The sequence below is a fragment of the Denticeps clupeoides genome, chromosome 4 (genome assembly GCF_900700375.1).
Source record: "Denticeps clupeoides chromosome 4, fDenClu1.1, whole genome shotgun sequence".
Lineage (NCBI taxonomy): Eukaryota > Metazoa > Chordata > Actinopteri > Clupeiformes > Denticipitidae > Denticeps > Denticeps clupeoides.
Genome location: NC_041710.1, coordinates 6,823,897 through 6,842,437, shown reverse-complemented (window position 1 = coordinate 6,842,437; position 18,541 = coordinate 6,823,897). Strand labels below are relative to the sequence as shown.

Here is an 18,541-nt window from a genome sequence, read left to right as displayed (position 1 = left end):
TGCTGCACCATTTATGTATATCCCTCATCTCAACAAAGATCTAAAGGCTGAACAAAAGTACAGAATAATTCCAGGCTGGAACATTTTTATTTGTGTTCAGACTGAATCAACCCTTTGAACACAACGGTGTTCATAATGTGCATACCTGATAGGTGATGTTCCCTGGAGGTCTCCTGGCCTCCTCTTCCTCTCTGCAAAGCGAGAGCGCCCTCTACTGGCTGTTTGGGTGGGCTGCATGGAAGGTGGCTGTCAGGTAGGGGTGTGCCATGCCAATGATTTCCTTTCGGATCCAATACCAAATACAACTGGTGCTCGCCACGGGCACATAACAGGCTGGGGCCGCCCCTTTCTGTGACGTCACCGAGTCACGTTGACGCGTGAGGAGCGTCATTTCTTACCTTCAGTTGGAACGTGGTACAGAAATATGAGAGCGAAACTATCGATACCACTGTGCTAGTATCGATCCAATACTGATGCTTGGTATCGATATTTGCTGTCAGGGGATGTGCGGGTGGTAGTAGCCTAGTGGGTAACGCCTATGAACCAGAAGACCCAGGTTCAAATCCCGCTTACTACCATTGTGTCCCTGAGCAAGACACTTAACCCTAAGTTGCTCCAGGGGGGGACTGTCCCTGTAACTACTGATTGTAAGTCGCTCTGGATAAGGGCGTCTGATAAATGCAGTAAATATATGTTAATGTCAGGGTGCTGCAGGCGGATCTCCTGGGAAAGCAGGGCCCTCGCTTTCAGCTGGGTAACCTCTCTGCTTGTCTCTGTCTATGTCGTCTTTCTCTGCTGTGATGATATTTTGAGACCTTTCCCCTCTAGCGTTGAAAGAACAGCTATGATAGAAGTATGGTCCCATGGCCGAACACAGATATACTTTATTTCCGTTTAGTCCTTATTCGAACCTACTACAGAGAAACCTGATAAGTTGATTCATAAAACAAATTCACCAATCAGAGTGCTCTGTGTCTCTGACGAAACACAATACCCTCGTTCTGACCAATCAGGATGTTCGCTTTCTCTCGTTCACAAGTTACGTTTTTTTAATTTGCTTTCTGTCCTTCTGTAAATGTTTTAGATAATCTCTGAATGATCCCTGTTCGGTCTATAAACACATTTCCGACCCAGTTTGTATAATTTGCGCTGTTCGGATGTGGGAATGCGGAATTGTCGCAGCGCGCATGCGCGATATCGATGACGCTTCAGCGTCCGGCACATCGGCTCAGCGACAAACGTGTGTTTACACGGACAAAGGGCATGCGTGGACAAGCGTGGACACGTAAATATAGACTCTTTCATCCAGAAAAGTTCATTTATCAACGCACAGATGAACACGCACACATGAATTGCACACTAAAACAGAAACTGTCCCTCAAGTCATCACGCCTCCGCTGTAATGAGTTTATTACGGAGGCTCTGGCAGACTGCTGCTTTCTCCCTGAAACTGACTTACCACAGCGTGAATTCAATTATTTATTTTAAGAATCGTATTTGTAATTTATGAAAATCTGAATTAAGAATATATGACCTGTATTTTTTTTAATAGAGGGTGGTTTATTGTCCCAGAATGAATTTCCTGAAAGACGTCTACCAGGACATCGATCCAGTGATGCTGCAGCTTCCAGAAGGGAGCGTCACCTCAAGTCTGTATTGCAGCGCAGCGGAGGGCTTGGAGGCTGGAGTGTCCAGCCTGGTGGAGTCCTTTCTGGTTGAAGTGTATCGATGCAAAGCATGCCAGTTCACCAGCAGCGCGAAAACAACCATCAGCACCCACGTAGCTCACAGACATAACCTCACTTCCCTGTTCTGCTTGGAAAAAGAAGATACAAGCAGTTCAGACCTTGGGTTATCCGTAGGGGACGGCAATGTGGACTTGCAATATGGGTTAGATGCCGTGATGCATCCCGGATCCAAAGTTGGCGAGGATCACATGAATGACATGGGACTGGAACGTATGCCGTTCCTGCTGCCCATGTATGGCATACAGCAGAACGTCAGCCCAAGGTCGTGTGACATGGGCCTTGGACCGACTTCAGAGGACAGTCTTCAAGTGGCACAAACCTGTGAGGTGAGCTGGGGCCCATGGCCTTTATTCACTCAGTCTCTATTGTACTTGTTGTTGAAATATAGTAAAAATTAATTCTTTTCCTTATTCCCCAAGGTTACTACTCTTTTTGAAGACGAGCCTGCTGGAGACAGCGAGGAAGAAACTGTGTTTCACCTGCAAGACTCCAGCACTGACCTCCCTGACCCGCTCTCCTGCCAGATTAATTTGGATGCTAATGATGAGGAGATGGCCCAGTCTGCTCACCTCATGACGCTGGGCTTGTGTCGGATTTCCAGCAACAAGATTCTCCCAGCCCCTCCCTCCAGCATCTCAGACAGAAGGCCGAACAAGAGCACCGCATTACCGGAACCCTCGTTCTTGGAGGCCACTGGGAGGCAAAAACGACCAGCGAAAGGAACTGGCAAGCTGTCCTGCATGCTGTGCCAAGTGGCACTGCCAACGCGGAACTTGTTAGACGTTCATCTTAAGTGCCACGCCAGTGGGCAGGATTTTCAGTGCCCACATTGTGGCTGGGAGGCCCAGGAGTGGCCCGACATGCACACTCACTGGAAGGGCCATGCAAAAAAAGAACGTGCCAGGCTGCACAAATGCGGGGTGTGCCGTAGGAAGTTCCAGAGTGCTCGTTCGCGAGATGTCCACAAAAAGAAACACAAACGTTGCCAACGGGCTCAGTCAATGTTGCGTTACTCTAATACAGAATGTGACTTACACAAGCAGCAGCAGCACCACCACCAAGGAGGGTTCAAGTGCCTACACTGTGACTTCACTGGTGAGATGCAGCTCATCCCTCAAACTAGTCTCATATAGCTGTTGTAGCTTTACGGCAGAATGCCAGTTCCACGTGTATTAAGACCTATGTTAAAGGCATACATATGCATTTTCAGTTTACCTAAGAACCTTCTTCTGTTACATCTAGATAAGACATGGAAGATTGTGCACAAGCACATTCTCACAAACTGTAAAAACATAGAAAGGACGCAGGAAGATGTGGAGCCAGAAGCCCAGAGTGCTTTGAACTTGTATGTATATTTTCAAATATTTCATATGAACATTTTTGGTAATACATTTTTGCTCATGTCACCTCGTTTGCATTTGCAGGAACTCCCAAATCCAAGGGAAATTCAGAGCGGTTCCTTACCAGGAATGCATAAGAGGGGTTGAGTCTCGGGGTTGGTGTCACTCAAAGAAGTCGTCGTCGCAGAAGCTGCATACAAGAAGAGGGCGGGGCCATGAGGAGAGGGAGGAGCCTTTGCTAGAGGAAGCCAGTAGCTTCAAGACAACATCGGTGGGGTGGAAAGAATTCTGCTGCACACTCTGTGATAGGTAACATTCTGGAGAAAAATGGCCTGATGGAAACATTTAGCATGTTTTAATTTTTAATCAGATTTTTTGTCATCATATATTATTTGGATTTAGTTCACGCTGCCTTTTTCAAAAAGCCTTTTGCTTGCCTATTTGGCTGAGAATAATCAGTCTACTGTTATGCCAGATCTTGCGAAAGTTAACGGCGACAGTTTTATTTGAACCTTCATCTTAGCAATTTGGTTTTCTTTGGTTTTAAATAACATGTTGTGAGGACTGCAAGATCGAGCTTGGTATCAGTAAATGTTGCTTTTTTTTCCCACCCCGCGTTTCATTTTTCCACCCGCAGAAAGTTTTCCAGCAGACTGACAATGCGCCGCCACATGGGCATCCACCAGGGCGATAAGCCATTTGAGTGCCCGCACTGCCATTACCGCACTCGACTCAAAGCTTCTCTCATACAGCACCTCCGTGTACACACAGGTACGAGGTAGCAGCAGGCCAGTGGATGCTTTTTCTTTTCATCCTACGTGGAACAAAATGAAGTTTTTAAAAAATATACTAAATTAGCGATGACCCTACTGGGAGCAATACTTTCAGGATCATGGAAATTCTTGACAAATTCATAGAAACTGGAATCACATCTAAAGCCAAAACATTTCATAGAACTCTCGTGAGAACTCTCGTTGATCCGCTGCAGAATTCAAACGAAGCCTTTGTCACGTGAAGCATTAAAGTCTGAAACACCATTGGCCTTCTTTGCAGAGCATGTGAAATACGTCCCTGCCCCTTTCAGGGCCTTCCTATCGAGAGGCATGGCTGTAGGGAGCTGTAGCAACCGGGAATGAACTCTAGACATCTGAGATTTACAGCTTCATTTTGGAACTCTTTCGTGAGACTTTTCCCATGTACTGGTGTGCATGACCTGGCACTGCTTAAAGTTTTACCCCCCCTTTTTTTTTTTCTTTTCGTTTCAAGGAGAGAAACCTTTCAAGTGTTCTCAGTGCCCTTACGCCTCCATAGACAGGAGTTCCTTGCGGAGACACTCACGAACGCACACTCAAGAGAAGCCCTACCGCTGTCAGTACTGTCCTTACAGCAGGTAACACGGCTGTGCACTCACACCCCGCCAGCGTGCCGCTGTCGTGTATGGGGCGCGGCGCGGCTTCACCCATTTGCACACCTTCACCCTACCTGTTAAACATATTTTATGTTTTAGGTTAAAGACATAAAAGTGTAATATTATTATTTTTATTGTTTTGTATATAAGCATTCAGAAAAAAAGCCTGGACCTGCACTCACGCCGCCACCACACCGGCGAGTGGTTTCCCTGCCCGCTGTGCCCTTACACCAGCCCCGACCGCCAGCTGCTGCTCCGGCACACGAACAAGCACCACGGCCCCGGCGTGGCCCCCGGTTCGCGTGCAAGAGCCGCCACGTCGTTGAGCGGCAGGAGCGGCGAGGCGAGGGGGAGACCGAAGAAGAGGACTGGAGATTAGTAATTTGCGTTGTTCTGCATTTAAATAATGAAGAGTTCATGTGCGCAATTTTGTCCAGTTTGTATGAATAAACCTTTAGACTCTTTTAACATATTTGTTGTGAGGAGGAGATCATTGCATTGTATTTCTTTCTTTCAGATGATACACTCTATAGTCTATAAAATGACATTTTTAACATGGCCCGGGTAAATTTCTTTACTTCAAATATTATTTAATAGTCATATTATCTTGCACAAAACTTGGCCCATTTGTGCTTCTTGATGATCTGGGTTAAGGCAAAACTATAAATTAAGAAAGGGTAGATACTAGCTGCTTTTTATTTTAAAGGAGTAAAGTAATTAACAGCAGATTTTGATTCTTGACACTGAACTGATAACAAGATTACTCGTGGAGCGAAGTTGGGTGTCAAAAACCAACTGGATAAAGTTCCAAGAAACTCCACAAACAGGAAACCACATCACTGAGATGAAGGTATTAGTCTCACGACTGGATTACAGTAACTCCCTTCTAGCTGGTCTACCTCTGTGTACCGTCTGACCTCTACAACTAAGCATGACTGATCTTCAACCTTCCCAAATTCTCCCACACCAGCTCTCTGCTACGTTCCCTCCACTGGCTCCCAGTAGCTGCACGCATCAGGTTCAAAATACTGATGCTGGCCTACAAAGCCAAACATGGAGCAGCACCATCCTACCTCACAGCTCTTATTACACCTCACACTGCTCCTCGTATACTCCGAGCCTCCAGTACTGCTCGCCTGGTCCCTCCATCTCTGAAGGTACGAGGAAAACATTCATCTGGGCTCTTCTCCGTCTTGGCCCCTCTGTGGTGGAATTTCATTTAGTTTCATTTACGCCATTTACCATACACCCTGATCCAGAGCGCCTTGCAGTCAATAGTTACATGGACAGTCCCCCCCTGGAGACACTCAGGGTTAGGTGTCTTGCTCAGGGACACAATGGTAGTAAGTGGGGTTTGAACCTGGGTCTTCTGGTTCAGAGGCAAGTGTGTTACCCACTAGGCTACTACTACAACCCTTAATATGGGTGAACTTCCCATTGAACTTCACGACCTTCCTCTTTAGAGAATATTTAGGTTAACTTGTTAACTTCTTATTGTCTGACTTATGTATAGAAACTACAACAGAGTGAATAAAAAGTTTGTATTCATGGTTGGGGGTCCTAGTGAACCGGAACTGATCACTTCATCGATGGTAACATGGCAGCACGTTGTAAGTCGCTCTGGATGAGGGCGTCTGCCAAATTCCTTAAATCCTGAAGATGACCCGGTGACCTGATGTGCGACCCGGCGTCCCTCCACGCGGGGACGCGCTGTCCCACCGGCGCCAGCGTCTCCGCGTCCTGTCCCCGGGAATGTCGCGCCGCGTCTCCGACTGCTGGGTGAGCGGCGAGGACGAGGGGCGCCGCGCCGTCAGGCTGCTGCGGTCCGGCGGACGCGCCGACGATTCCTGCCCGCCGGGACCGGAGAGTCCGAGCCGCGCACTTCCACTGGCGGGTAAGGGGGGTGGATTCGCGCGTAACACCTGAATTAAACTGGTAAGAAATTGCTGATTTTTATTTCTATTTTACGTAGGTGTGGAGAGAATGAAAGAGGAGAAGCGTAGCACCGGACTGGACGAAGCTGGAAGGCTTCTGAGAAATGCCATTCATTTGTCACCTCTGGACCTGGTGATGGACACGCTTGAGGCCACCATATCACCATTCCAGAGTCCTGTCACTATGTCAGGTAGATAGATAGATAGATGATAGATAGATACATAGATAGATGTAATATGCAAAGATTTCAATTGTTTTCCCACCTTTTCTAGAAGTCAGAAATTCCAATGGTTTTTGTCTGGCCAATACTGAAACCATAATATATGATCCGTGTGTGTTGGAGGGGACACATCCTTCCTCATCTGGGCTATATGGGTAAGTGTATGCGTGTGTTCTTGATTTATAAAGCTTTATAAAGTATTTTGCGTGGTTATTGTCTGTGCGTGTGCCCACGCGTGTGTCTTGATGGCCCTCTGCTGGTTAATCGGGGTATTACCAACGTGGATGGCAGGTTGGTCACTGAAAATCTTTTGGCAGGTGATTTTTTTTTTTTTTTTATGAAAAATGCTGTGCTGTCAGCGGATCTCAGGACTAAAGCCATGTATAATAAAAACAAAAGTTGATTCAAATTTTTATTTTATCCAGAAACAACAATACAGAGAAGTCCCACCATCAGCATGGCATGATAAGTGACGCACAACCGAAGCATCAGGATTGGCGAGCGTGTGCCCAGAATACAGCGGCGTCCAGTTCGAGTCAAGTCGGCAACAACATCTACCTCCACCTGGATGCCTATGAGACGGATATTCTAGAGTGAAATCCAACCCGCCCACTTCCTGCATTTACAAAGCTTGCTATTTACTACTAATCAATATAGCAAGACTACATGTTTCACACTTCTACTACTGTTAATAATAATACTGAAATAGATTTCAGAATAATATTTTATTATAATATCTCACTCTACAGCACTTTCCCACCAAACTGCTCTGTTTTGCTGTATTGAAAACCAGCTTGTGTCTAGGAGCTGTAGATGTCAGTTCAGCTGTGCAGTTTTCCGGGACCATTTCTTCGGTCGGCACCAAAATGACATTCCCGTGTGGCACCACTTTTACATTTCTGCAAAGTTTTCCGGTGGGGGCTGCATTGTTAGTGTCCAGGTCACTGAATTCACTAATCAGCATGTATTGGAACAATTGCCCTGCTCCACATTTTTACAGGGCACATCATTGATTTGGCCCACTAGAGCCACTCAAAAGGTTTTCACTGTGTTTCCACTGTGTTTTGGAACAAAAGGCCTTTTTTTCTATCACTGCTTGACCTAATGGGGCCTGACATTTGTTCTTCATGAGAGAACGATGGCCAATCCATAAATCTTTTTCTCATCCTCCACCTGTTTAATGATGGAACTTTGCCTAAACTTGTTTCTTGGCACCGTGGGATGTTCGATCAGAGTGTCCTGTGTTCTTCTTATTAAAGGAACAGGATGTCTGCCTATTTTACACAAATTTTATGAGTTAATGGCACCATGGTAGTAACATGACCAGCGTCAATGAGATCCAAAGCAGTAAAGTGGACTGAGCAAAGGCCAATCAATGCAGTCCTGTTTTTGCATCGATCTGAACATATAAAGCTGGCGCTGATGCCAGAGAGGAGCAGACTGTCCGGGGTCACAGTGAAGCACTTTTTGCTCTCTGCAAGACTTCCTTGACTTCTGCTTGCCGCCCGAACTATACGTGGCATTAGCATGAGTCTCCATCCCACCCGAAGAGGCTCTTTTTGTGCACCAGGGGACCACAACTGCTCCGGAAGCCTTCAAGAGATTGCCAGGAGCTACAAATTACTCCACCTGCCTCACCGCGAGCTTACCCATGGACACCACCCAGAACCACCCAACCCATTTCCAACCGTAGATGTTCCAGACCATGCCCACTACATCATCGGCTCTGTCATCCTTATCGTTGGAATCACGGGCATCCTGGGAAACTCCCTGGTCATCTACGTGTTCTGCCGTACCCGCTCCCTGAGAACCCCCGGGAACTTGTTTGTGGTGAACCTGGCTGTGGCCGACCTGCTCATGTCCCTGACGCAGTCGCCCGTGTTCTTCGTTGCCAGCCTGCACCGCCGCTGGGTGCTAGGGGAGGTGGCCTGTGAGCTGTATGCCTTCTGCGGCGCCCTCTTTGGGATCTGCTCCATGATGACCCTGACGGCCATCGCTGCGGATCGGTGCCTCGCAATCACGCAGCCGCTGGCCTTCTTGGGTAAGGCCAGCTGCTGGCGGGCTGGACGAGTTTTGGCAGGGGTGTGGTTCTACGCGCTGGGCTGGAGCCTGCCGCCATTTTTCGGCTGGAGCGCCTACGTGCCGGAGGGCCTTCAGACATCTTGTTCGTGGGACTACATGTCTTTTACACCCTCGGTGCGGGCTTACACCATCCTGCTCTTCTCGTTTGTGTTCTTCATCCCACTGGGCATCATAGGTGGCTGTTACTGGGCCATCTTCCGCGCCATCCGTACGGCAGAGGAGGAGATGAAGGAGATCAACTGCAGCGTAACGCACAAGACCTATGAGAGAATGCAGAGCGAATGGAAGATGGCTAAGGTGGCCCTGATTGTCATTCTTCTCTTCGTCGTGTCGTGGTCACCGTACTCCGTGGTGGCCCTCACCGCCACTGCCGGATACTCTCACCTGCTGACCCCCTACATGAACTCTGTACCAGCAGTCATTGCGAAGGCCTCCGCGATCCACAACCCCATCATCTATGCCATTACGCATCCCAAGTACCGCGCTGCCATTGCGCACTACTTGCCCGCGCTGCGCTCTGTCCTGCGTGTCGGGGAGAAGGAGATCCGTTCGTCCTTCAGCTCGTGCAGTGGAGCCTCGTCCCGCCGCCCAACTCTCACCAGCCAGTGTTCTCTGGGAGCCGCTGCCCGAGCGAACGGCCGCTGGGGGAAAGCGCGCCTCTCGTCCGCCTCTGACACAGACTCGTGCTGGACAGAAAGCGAGGCCGACGGCTCCAGCGTCAGCTCGCTCCCCTTCTCCCGACGCGTCTCCACGGAGATCTCCACGGACACGGCCATCCAGCCTCAGCAGCTGGGCTTGAGCGCGACCCTGGCTCTGAAATCAGGGTCATCTGAAAGGCCGGTCTCCTCTCCGGTTGCTGCTGCTTCTGAGACGGATGTGGAAGAAGGGGATGGGTTATTTGATGGCAAAACCTTCCTGCTTTCAGGGAACTGAAGAATGTGCATGAGACAGAGGGAACAACAATGGCTCAAGGTCATGTCACACTGACATTTAGATGCGCTAATGTAACCATGTGCTGTTTGCGAATTAAAGCTTGAATTGTGTATTGTCTACATTATATATCTCATTTCATTGATATTTTTCATTTGGCTGAAGTAAAAAAGGCTTCTCTCTTTTCCAGTAGGCTCTAATATGTTGTTAATGTACATATACAACTAATAAAATAAAGACTTTTAATAAATGCACTAGAGTAAAGAATGAGAAGTTCCTAAACTTTCTCTTTGGGATGAATAAAGTATCTATCTAGGTTCATTCAGTGAAGAGAATTTTCATAAAAAATTGTGTGTGTATGTATGTATGTATGTATGTGTGTGTATACACGCACACATAGTTAGGAGATCAAGAAATAACATAGCAGAACTCAATAGTGTGTGTGTGTGTGTGTGTATGTGCATACACACACATACACATAGTAGATCAAGAACTGACAGCAGAACACACAATCGTTCAGAGAAAAAAAATGGACAAAATATGGAAAAAACATGACAGGAAGAACACTCGGTGAGAGTAAATTATTTTGATTAAAAATCCGACTGATCAAAACCACTGCCTATGTCTCAACAAAATGACCCTTGAGATTTTTTTTTTGTGTGTATATGTGTTTGTGTTTACCTTGTTGTGCTTGTGAATAAGTATATCTTGCACCCAGACACTTCATACACTTTTAAAGATTCATCATTTTAAACGATAAAAGATAAAAATCTGTGCCTTAAAGTCAGATGAGGCAGTAATAGTGTTTCTTTACTCAATTTCTCCAACTCTTGCCTTGTTCAACAGGAACGAACAAGATCAAAACATTTTATTATACTGTAATGAGGATTGTTAATACAAACTCACAATACTCAGGGGCATGGCTATTACCCCTTAAGATATCCTTTAATATTCTAATACATTTGTCCCAAATGACAAAAAATTACCTTACAAAAGACTGCTGTAAAAGTACTTTTGTCCACTTTAAACAAGTTAGTTGTTTAGAACTATTTAATAAAGAATATATATATATTCATATACACATTGAATATATATTTGAACATATATTTATATTCATAACATACATACATATACATATTAATATATTTTTAACTCTTTAAAGACCAAAACACAAAAACATACTAATTTCTATAAAATACATTTCTTTGAGTATATTGATTATTATTAGAGCCTGAGAGGAAAGATAGGAAAGGATGTGCAGAAGCAGGCCATCTCTGAAAAGGGATTTTGTTATACAGGAACAAAAGCCTGGCTTGATGGCCGAAAAAGGAAACAAAGCTGTGGGTTCTTGATAATAGGATGTGAACAAACAGAAAGTAAGGTTCAAAAACCACATTAATGCAGCCATGGCTGCTCTCTGTATTTAACAGGTCCCTCGGGTGGGAGCGTTTAGATCCCGTTGATCAGCCGTATGAGCGGCAGCTCCTCTGGAGTCATAGAACCACCCCCTCCCGGTCACCGCCCAGAGGTGACCAAGCTCCATCATTGGCCATGTAGGGGGCGGCAGCGGCAACCACAGGGCTCTGGCATTACGGGCATTGCTGGTCCTCTCTGGCATCGGAAGACACGGACCCTTCTGGCTGACATTCAGCCTTCTTTCTGCATGGCGGCAGCTACGGTCCCTCAGGCAACCTGCAGAAATCAGGGTGGATCGGCTGGGCACGTGCAGCCCCTGGCGCTGAACCGTACGCGTTTCCTGCATCTCTATCCCTGCTGGAGGCGGTCCTGGAACCATACAGCAGGGCCCTGCTCCTGCTCATCCCCGCTGGTGTCTCCAGCGGCCCTCTCTGTGTCTGGTGGGGAGGGCCCGTGCAGCCCTATGGACACATAGCATACACACAGGCACACGCACAGAAACAAACACAACCCGGGATCCTCAGACTTCTGCTCAGGGTGCGGGGTCAGGAGAGGGGTAGTCGGGACGCTCTCAGCACCAGCTGCCACTGTTTCCCTCCCACAGGGACCTGGAGGGCGGCTTCTCGGCACTGGTGTGGGAGGCTGGCTCCTCTGGCTTGCCTGAAGATGGTGGTGGGCGATTGAGACAGAGCTAAAGTCAGAGGACTGCTAGAGGACTGGCACTGGTGGAATCGGTGGCTGCCAGGAACGTTGGTGGGGGCGCTGTTGCTGCTGTGCTGTCCTGCTGGGTTGGCGAGTCCGTGATCAGAGCTGGAGAGGTCGGGTCATTGAATAATCATTTACAGTGGTGGCCTAGTTTAGGAGGCGGCCCCATAATCAGTTCGAATCCCGATCCGCCAAGGTGCCTCTGAGGTGCCACTGAGCAAAGCACCGTCCCCGCACACTGCTCCCCGGGCGCCTGTCACGGCTGCCCACTGCTCGCCAAGGGTGATGGTTAAAAGCAGAGGGCACATTTCGTTGTGCCACTGTGTGAAAATGTGAAATTAAAAGCTAGTAGTCCACAAGGAGTTTATAAAATAAAGCAAGGCATTAGTTTATCTACATTTGCATTTTTAATGCCTTTCAAATTGGATATTTTTCTTGTGGGCTGTTTTAAGGAACTGAGACAGCTATAACAGAGATTTTATTATAAAGGGCAGCTGCGGGAAACTGTCATGGCCACGGAGGTCTGACTATAGCGATGCTTCTCCTCCGATGCTTCTCCCCCCCAATGTCATTGCTTTCACATCTACAGTGCTGTGACTGATGAGTGTGCCCCTTGGTTTTATGAAATTGAACAATAACGAGCTTCTGTTATTCCTTCGGTTTGCCGTATCGGACGAGAGCGGGATTAAATAAAGGGTGGTTGTAGCCTTGTGGGTAAAACACTCGCCTATGAACCAGAAGACGCAGGTTCAAATCCCACTTACTGCCATTGTGTCCCTGAGCAAGACATTTAAGGAAGTGGCCCTGTAATCAGAAGGTTGCCGAATCCCGATCCGCCAAGGTGCTCACTCAGGGTGATGGGTTAAATGCAGAGAACAAATTTCACTCTGTGCACCATCTGCTGTGCTGCTGTGTATCACAAGTGACAATCACTTCACTTTAACTCTAAGTTGCTCCAGGGGGGGACTGTCCCTGTAACTACTGATTGTAAGTCGCTCTGGATAAGCGCGTCTGATAAATGCCGTAAATTAAAAAAATAAAAGCTGGTAGCTGCTGAATCGTTTGTCCACTAGAACGTTAACACCCCTTTGGTGGGAGCTGAATATTTATCACACTTTCAAATCAAGCTTTAAATCAAGTACCCTCTCTCTCTTTTGCAAAAAAAAAGTTTAAACATCACGACATGATTTGAGATGTTGCATCCATTTTTTTGTTGGTTTGAATTAAAGGTCTGCTAGATACCCACTTGCTGCTGGCGCGTAGCATCTTTATAATGTGGTAAACGTGTCAGTCATGTTTATTGCTGCTTATACACGCACCTCCAGCGTTCGTTGGCCGAGACTTTTATGTAGAAAAGCGTAGACCGGAAGTGGTGTCGTGTGATTAGCTGTGCTGCTCTCCGCGTTGACGGACAGCCAGAGAGGAAGGTCGGCTTCGCGTTTTGATGAATGGCATCGGGCCTCCCGCGGAAATAATTGCAGCATGGGAGATGATGGGTTTGATTACAACATCGTTTTCCCGGAGCCACAGATTTCCGGTGAGCTCCCGAGCGCCTAGCGCAGACTAGTTAGCGTAGCACGCTACACACCGTGGTCTGGTGTTGTGTCGGATTGTCCTACCGTGTCAGAATTTCCTACCGCAGCATATTTTTATGGCGACTGTTCCTGCTAGCTGTACAAATGCGATGTGCAACTTGTTTATGTAATTATTATACTACTATACTGTCCATAAACCACTAGTAGTATGTTGTGATGACTCAGAAACCCCCCATCAGATTTTCCGACCACCAGTGTTTCACCTGTTTGAATATTAATTGACACTTTATTGTCCAAAAACCACAGGTATGTTCCGATAGCTCAGAAACACAAATATCTGGTGCTGTACCACATTTTCCTTTAACTACCCCAACTAAACTCTGAAAACCGTGCGATGGCAGCATGCGTTTATGGCTTGCGCATGCGCAGTTTCCTTTGGTAGGACGTTTTGATAAGTAGGATGAAATTATAGAACACCTGTACGGATGTCCACGAACTAACCGCTGTAGCGTTGTAATTGCGCAAACGGTGTTTGCTCTGTAATTTTAGCATCTTTGTTTTCTCCTGCAGAAAGGCACTGGCATGGAGTAAAGGAGCCAGTTGTCATTCTGCTGGGCTGGGCTGGCTGCAAAGACAAGCATCTGTCAAAATACAGTAATATGTACAATGAGCAGGTAGGATGGAATAAAGGCCTGTAAGACTATGCCTGACACGTGTTGCGCCTCGTAAACCTGATGCATTCCCCCCACAGGGTTGCGTGACCATCTGCTACATCGCCCCCCTGAAGACGGTGTTCATCTCCGAGTCGTTTGGCTACAAGGAGCTGAGACGCACAGCTTCCAGGCTGCTGGAGATCCTTTACGACTACGAGGTGGAAAACCGGCCCGTGCTCTTCCACGTGTTCAGCAACGGTGGCTTCATGCTGTACCGGTACGTCGTGGAGCTCCTGCGAGGCCACGCCCAGTTCGGTACCCTGCACGTGCTGGGCACGGTGGTGGACTGTGCCCCCGGCAGCGGGAACGTGAGGGGGGCGCTCCGGGCCCTCAGCACCTCGCTGGGACCCAACGTTAGTATTGCGGCACGCTATTTCCTCTTGGCTTTGTTTGCTGTCGCAGTGGTGTTGCTTAGGATAGTCTTGTACCCGTTGACCAAGTACTTTCACAAGAACCACTACGACGCCATGATGGACCGGCCCGCTCCTTGGCCCCAGCTGTACCTGTATTCCCGAGCAGACCGGGTGATTCGGCACAGGGATGTGGAGAGGATGGTGGCGGTGCTGCGAGGGAGAGGCCTGTCAGTGGAGAGCTTTGATTTTGTCACCCCGGCTCATGTGAGCCTTTTCCGAGACTTCCCCGAGGATTATTCCCGGCGATGCCGGGATTTCCTGGAGGTCTGCATGAGTTCAACCAGAGGGACGGAGTCCAAAAAGCACTTTCCAGTGCAGCATTAACGAATGCAATGTTTTTAATGTGATCCTCACTGTACTGTGTACTGATCTACTGTAACGCTGGATATCACTGACACATAGCTATTTATTTTATTTTAAATTACTGCTGCGCAGCTTCCTTTTGGTTTAAAACTAATGTTGAATTAAAGACAGAATTGACTTTGTCTAAAACCACTAATTCAGCGTCGTGATTGATGTTTTCAGTGTTGATGTGTTGGACTAATGTGCCTTTAAAAAAAAATTAAAGCCTTTTCATTGGTGTACATGTGGATTTGCTTACTTGCATATATGGCTGCAAAATATTTTAAACATGATATTTCTACAGTGTGAACCTCAGCATCTCCAAGAAAATACATCCCAAGCAGCCAGTGCCTTCAGGCACTGAAAATTTCCTTTAAAAAATTCCCTATTAAAAATGTATGGTTCATTTCAGCTGCATAAAAAAAACTAAATTGAACAGGCTTTAGGCAGAAATAACAAACATTACATTAACATGCCACGTCGTTGTAGCTTTTGCCATCGGTTTGTGAACGTTGGCCTTAGCTCTGACCGGAATGCTGACGTGTTTCCACATGAGCTGAAGCGCTAGAGGTCAGTTTCATCGAGCGGCCCATCCTGGAATGGAAGACCTTAACCTAGCTGTAGATTGTAAACAGTTGCCTTTTCGCTTGTCTCGGAGCGACATTTCACCTCTAGGGAGGTAAGGCTTCCTACCCACCCAGTGTCAAATTGGTCGGGCGGAGATGCCTGCTGAATGGCTTTGACTGTCATGCTTGGCATTTTGGAGCGAGTCATTGGCATTTGCCTCTTCAGAAAGCTCACCCCGCACTTCATACGTCATTTGGAACCAGTGGTAGGAAATGGAGAAAGAAAAGTTTCCAGATTTGCTGAGACAGATGAACATCGCTTACTGGAGTGCACAGAAGACCGGCTTTGCGTTTGCCCAGTCAGGTGGCTCGTATTTCACGAGCGTTTTGCATTGGATGTGGACAGGATGCGGAGACGCCCCCAGAGCTGACCTAGTTTAAGCTCAGGTATACAACTATTCCAGAAGGTCACCTAAATTTATCAAATAAATATTTCTGTCATGAGGAAACAAGAGTAACATATAGGTTTTTATCACATTTTAAAACATGGAAAAATAACAATAAAAAAAATCTAATTCTTTACCTGGTTCAGTATGCACACTTTAAATAATATAATGCTGCAGATGAGACCCTGACAATTGCATGTCCTCGATAATGTATATTTTAAAATATTTTATTTCTTATGCTTACTGTTTGCATGTATACACAAAAAAAAAAAAAAAGTGAAGTGATTGTCGCATGTGATACACAGCAGCACAGCACTCAGTGCACACAGTGAAATTTGTCCTCTGCATTTAACCCATCACCCTGAGTGAGCAGTGGGCAGCCATGACAGGCGTGTGGGGACGGTGCTTTGCTCAGTAGCACCTCAGTGGCACCTTACGGGGCTGCTTCCTTAACCGCTAGGCTACCACTGCCCCAACTATTAAATTAAATTTGCACCCGGGCTGTTATGCTTTATTGTTGTATATATCCTGGTGATTGTTCCAGGCCTTTCCGTGAAGATTTGTGTGCAGCATTGCTGTAAATCTTCTTACCACAAATGAAAGGGCTTGACTCTCCCTTGTGGAAACTCGGCTGCTGTGCTGCTGGGCCGCCAGCAGGGGGCGCCACTCATCCACAGGTCTCACAGGGTTCCTTCTGCATGAAGATGGTGTTGCTTCTTTATTCCCGTCACTCTGTTCCTGTCTTACTTTCTTTTTTCCTGCGATCTATAAGACAGTTATATAGTAGAAAATTCAATCATACCACAATAAGAAGGCAATTTTTTTTTATTCACAAAAATAGTTCCATCAAATTTAAATACTTAAAAGGCTGTAAACAGTAAAGGCTGCGAAATGTAAAAAAGGAATTGAGCAGAGTCAGACTTATCTCACTGCCTATCTCAAGAACCTCTGTCCTAAACCCTTTATTATTGTATTTATATGGCAGAATGAGGGTATGTGGAATGTGGGGGGGAGGGGTCTGCATAATTGACAGGTCATTATAAAATGGCCATGCATTTCTAAAAAGTCCCTGAATTGCCCTGGAAGTTAATGAAGTCTCACCGAGTGCTGAATGAAAATTGTGGCGGAGTGAGGGTCAACAGGCCCCTTCAGTGCTCTCGTCCATGGAAAATGGCCGCTGTCACATTCGGTGCATTAGAGGAAGCTGCTGCAGGGAGTCTGACATGAATCACGCTGAGTGCTGGGTCTCAGACGAAGGTCTGCAGATTTAGAGCTGGTTCCCTCAGAGCTGTGGCTCGTAATTAAAACGAAACCCAGAAAGTGTTCTTTTCTTGTGGCCAGATAGGTGCCGCACGCAGTACGTTATTTAAAATCTTTCTCTTTAGGACACACTCCTAGAGGGTTTGAGCTTTTACTGTGTGTGTGTCGTCTCCCAGTTTGGTGTCTAGGTGGCAGTGCTGGGATGCTGCAGAGAGGTCTGTCTCCGAATGATGAAAAAAGACAAAACCTCAAAAAAAAAAAGTCACTTGTCCTGAAAGAGGCGCTATGATGATTTATTTCACTTCCCCACGACTGGGATCATGCAGGTGCAACATGCAGATATAGTGCAGTTAAAATAAAACGCTTTCACGTGGTTTGGAAAATACATTTTTAGAGTCTTGTTTTGGTAACAGAATGATGAGAAGTGCCACAGATTAACACACACACACACACACACACACACACACACAATCTCATCATACATCTTTGAGAGGATGATTCTCCTGATAGCTGTAAAATGTTACATTTCAAATCTCATACGATCCTCCATGAATGTTCACAAGGCCGCCTTTACTAATCCGTTTCAGGGTTTCCTGGGATCCTCCTTCTCTTTGAGTTTAATGTCAAGTGGCGAATATTGAAAATTTTTCGAAATATGCTGCATGTCTATGTTGAGATTTATTTCATGGGTCATGCATGTGCACTCAGTGCATGAAATGTTCACTGAATTTTTTTTAAAACTTCACTCTAAATATTGAAAATTAACAATAATAATTTGGAAAAGCTATTGATGGCAGTTTTAAATGTTTAACTATAAGTTATTTGTTTTTATTGAGATCTCTTTACTTTTTAGAAACTGTCCTTAAAGAGGCCATGCTAGCTGTGTATGACTGTACATCATTTTCTCAAATTGTTCTTAGGACTCACGATTCTTAAATATTTAGTTTTGCCCTGACAGAATTAATCATGTGTTTTTTATTTTTAAGGACCTTGTTGAGACCTGTTGAAAAAGATCTGTACAATTTAGTTTTTAATAGTAAATGCACAGAAAATTCTAAAAAAAAACTGGGGTTTTTGCTGGGCAAGGTTTTAATATTTTATTTTACTTTATTTTATTTTCTGTAAATAACAGACTTTATGTATACTGCACGGACAGATAGTAGAGCTGCTAATTTCTTTAAAAGTTATGAATTAATCGCACATTTTACAATGAATTAATTCTTGAACAATTCATGCTTTATGTCCAAAAAAGATGCGCACGAACGCAGGCACATTGAATTGCCATTTTCTTTACGTCTCCATCTTTATGTAGAGATTGCCTGTGTGTAGGTCAGACCCATGCAGGGACGCAACTGCATGGATTTCGTACATGTTTAATATTTCTAATTATCTGTAGCACATTTCAGGACATTTTGACATTTGTCCTACGTGTCTGTGTGTGCGTCCTGGCTGCAGTTCAAAATGTTTCGTTGTGTGCGATTT

The 18,541-nt window shown here is 46.1% G+C and overlaps 3 protein-coding genes across 3 annotated transcripts; all 3 read left to right on the top strand.

The window, feature by feature from the left end:
* The first annotated feature begins 1,210 nt into the window (after positions 1-1,210).
* Positions 1,211-4,875, top strand: LOC114787763 (oocyte zinc finger protein XlCOF6). The gene is made up of 8 exons (XM_028975618.1): positions 1,211-1,285; positions 1,573-2,074; positions 2,168-2,843; positions 2,991-3,093; positions 3,173-3,397; positions 3,726-3,859; positions 4,355-4,478; positions 4,647-4,875. The coding sequence occupies exons 2-8, from the start codon at positions 1,574-1,576 to the stop codon at positions 4,873-4,875; spliced, it is 1,992 nt and encodes a 663-aa protein (XP_028831451.1). The 5' UTR covers positions 1,211-1,285; position 1,573.
* Positions 4,876-6,093: 1,218 nt separating this feature from the next.
* Positions 6,094-9,984, top strand: opn4.1 (opsin 4.1). The gene is made up of 4 exons (XM_028976661.1): positions 6,094-6,390; positions 6,469-6,621; positions 6,704-6,806; positions 7,077-9,984. The coding sequence occupies exon 4, from the start codon at positions 8,179-8,181 to the stop codon at positions 9,664-9,666; it is 1,488 nt and encodes a 495-aa protein (XP_028832494.1). The 5' UTR covers positions 6,094-6,390; positions 6,469-6,621; positions 6,704-6,806; positions 7,077-8,178; the 3' UTR covers positions 9,667-9,984.
* Positions 9,985-13,159: 3,175 nt separating this feature from the next.
* Positions 13,160-15,029, top strand: tmem53 (transmembrane protein 53). Its single transcript, XM_028977900.1, has 3 exons — positions 13,160-13,321; positions 13,890-13,993; positions 14,071-15,029. The coding sequence occupies exons 1-3, from the start codon at positions 13,267-13,269 to the stop codon at positions 14,767-14,769; spliced, it is 858 nt and encodes a 285-aa protein (XP_028833733.1). The 5' UTR covers positions 13,160-13,266; the 3' UTR covers positions 14,770-15,029.
* The last annotated feature ends 3,512 nt before the right edge of the window (positions 15,030-18,541 follow it).

What these genes read in the sequence shown, in the direction of transcription:
- tmem53 (XM_028977900.1), top strand. Translation starts at nt 13,267, where the DNA reads ATGGGAGATGATGGGTTTGATTACAACATCGTTTTCCCGGAGCCACAG. An exon ending in CCCGGAGCCACAGATTTCCG is followed by an intron (nt 13,322 to 13,889) that starts GTGAGCTCCCGA and finishes TTTCTCCTGCAG; the next exon opens with AAAGGCACTGGCATGGAGTA. An exon ending in GTAATATGTACAATGAGCAG is followed by an intron (nt 13,994 to 14,070) that starts GTAGGATGGAAT and finishes TTCCCCCCACAG; the next exon opens with GGTTGCGTGACCATCTGCTA.
- opn4.1 (XM_028976661.1), top strand. Translation starts at nt 8,179, where the DNA reads ATGAGTCTCCATCCCACCCGAAGAGGCTCTTTTTGTGCACCAGGGGAC.
- LOC114787763 (XM_028975618.1), top strand. Translation starts at nt 1,574, where the DNA reads ATGAATTTCCTGAAAGACGTCTACCAGGACATCGATCCAGTGATGCTG. An exon ending in GCACCTCCGTGTACACACAG is followed by an intron (nt 3,860 to 4,354) that starts GTACGAGGTAGC and finishes TTTCGTTTCAAG; the next exon opens with GAGAGAAACCTTTCAAGTGT. An exon ending in CAGTACTGTCCTTACAGCAG is followed by an intron (nt 4,479 to 4,646) that starts GTAACACGGCTG and finishes TTTGTATATAAG; the next exon opens with CATTCAGAAAAAAAGCCTGG.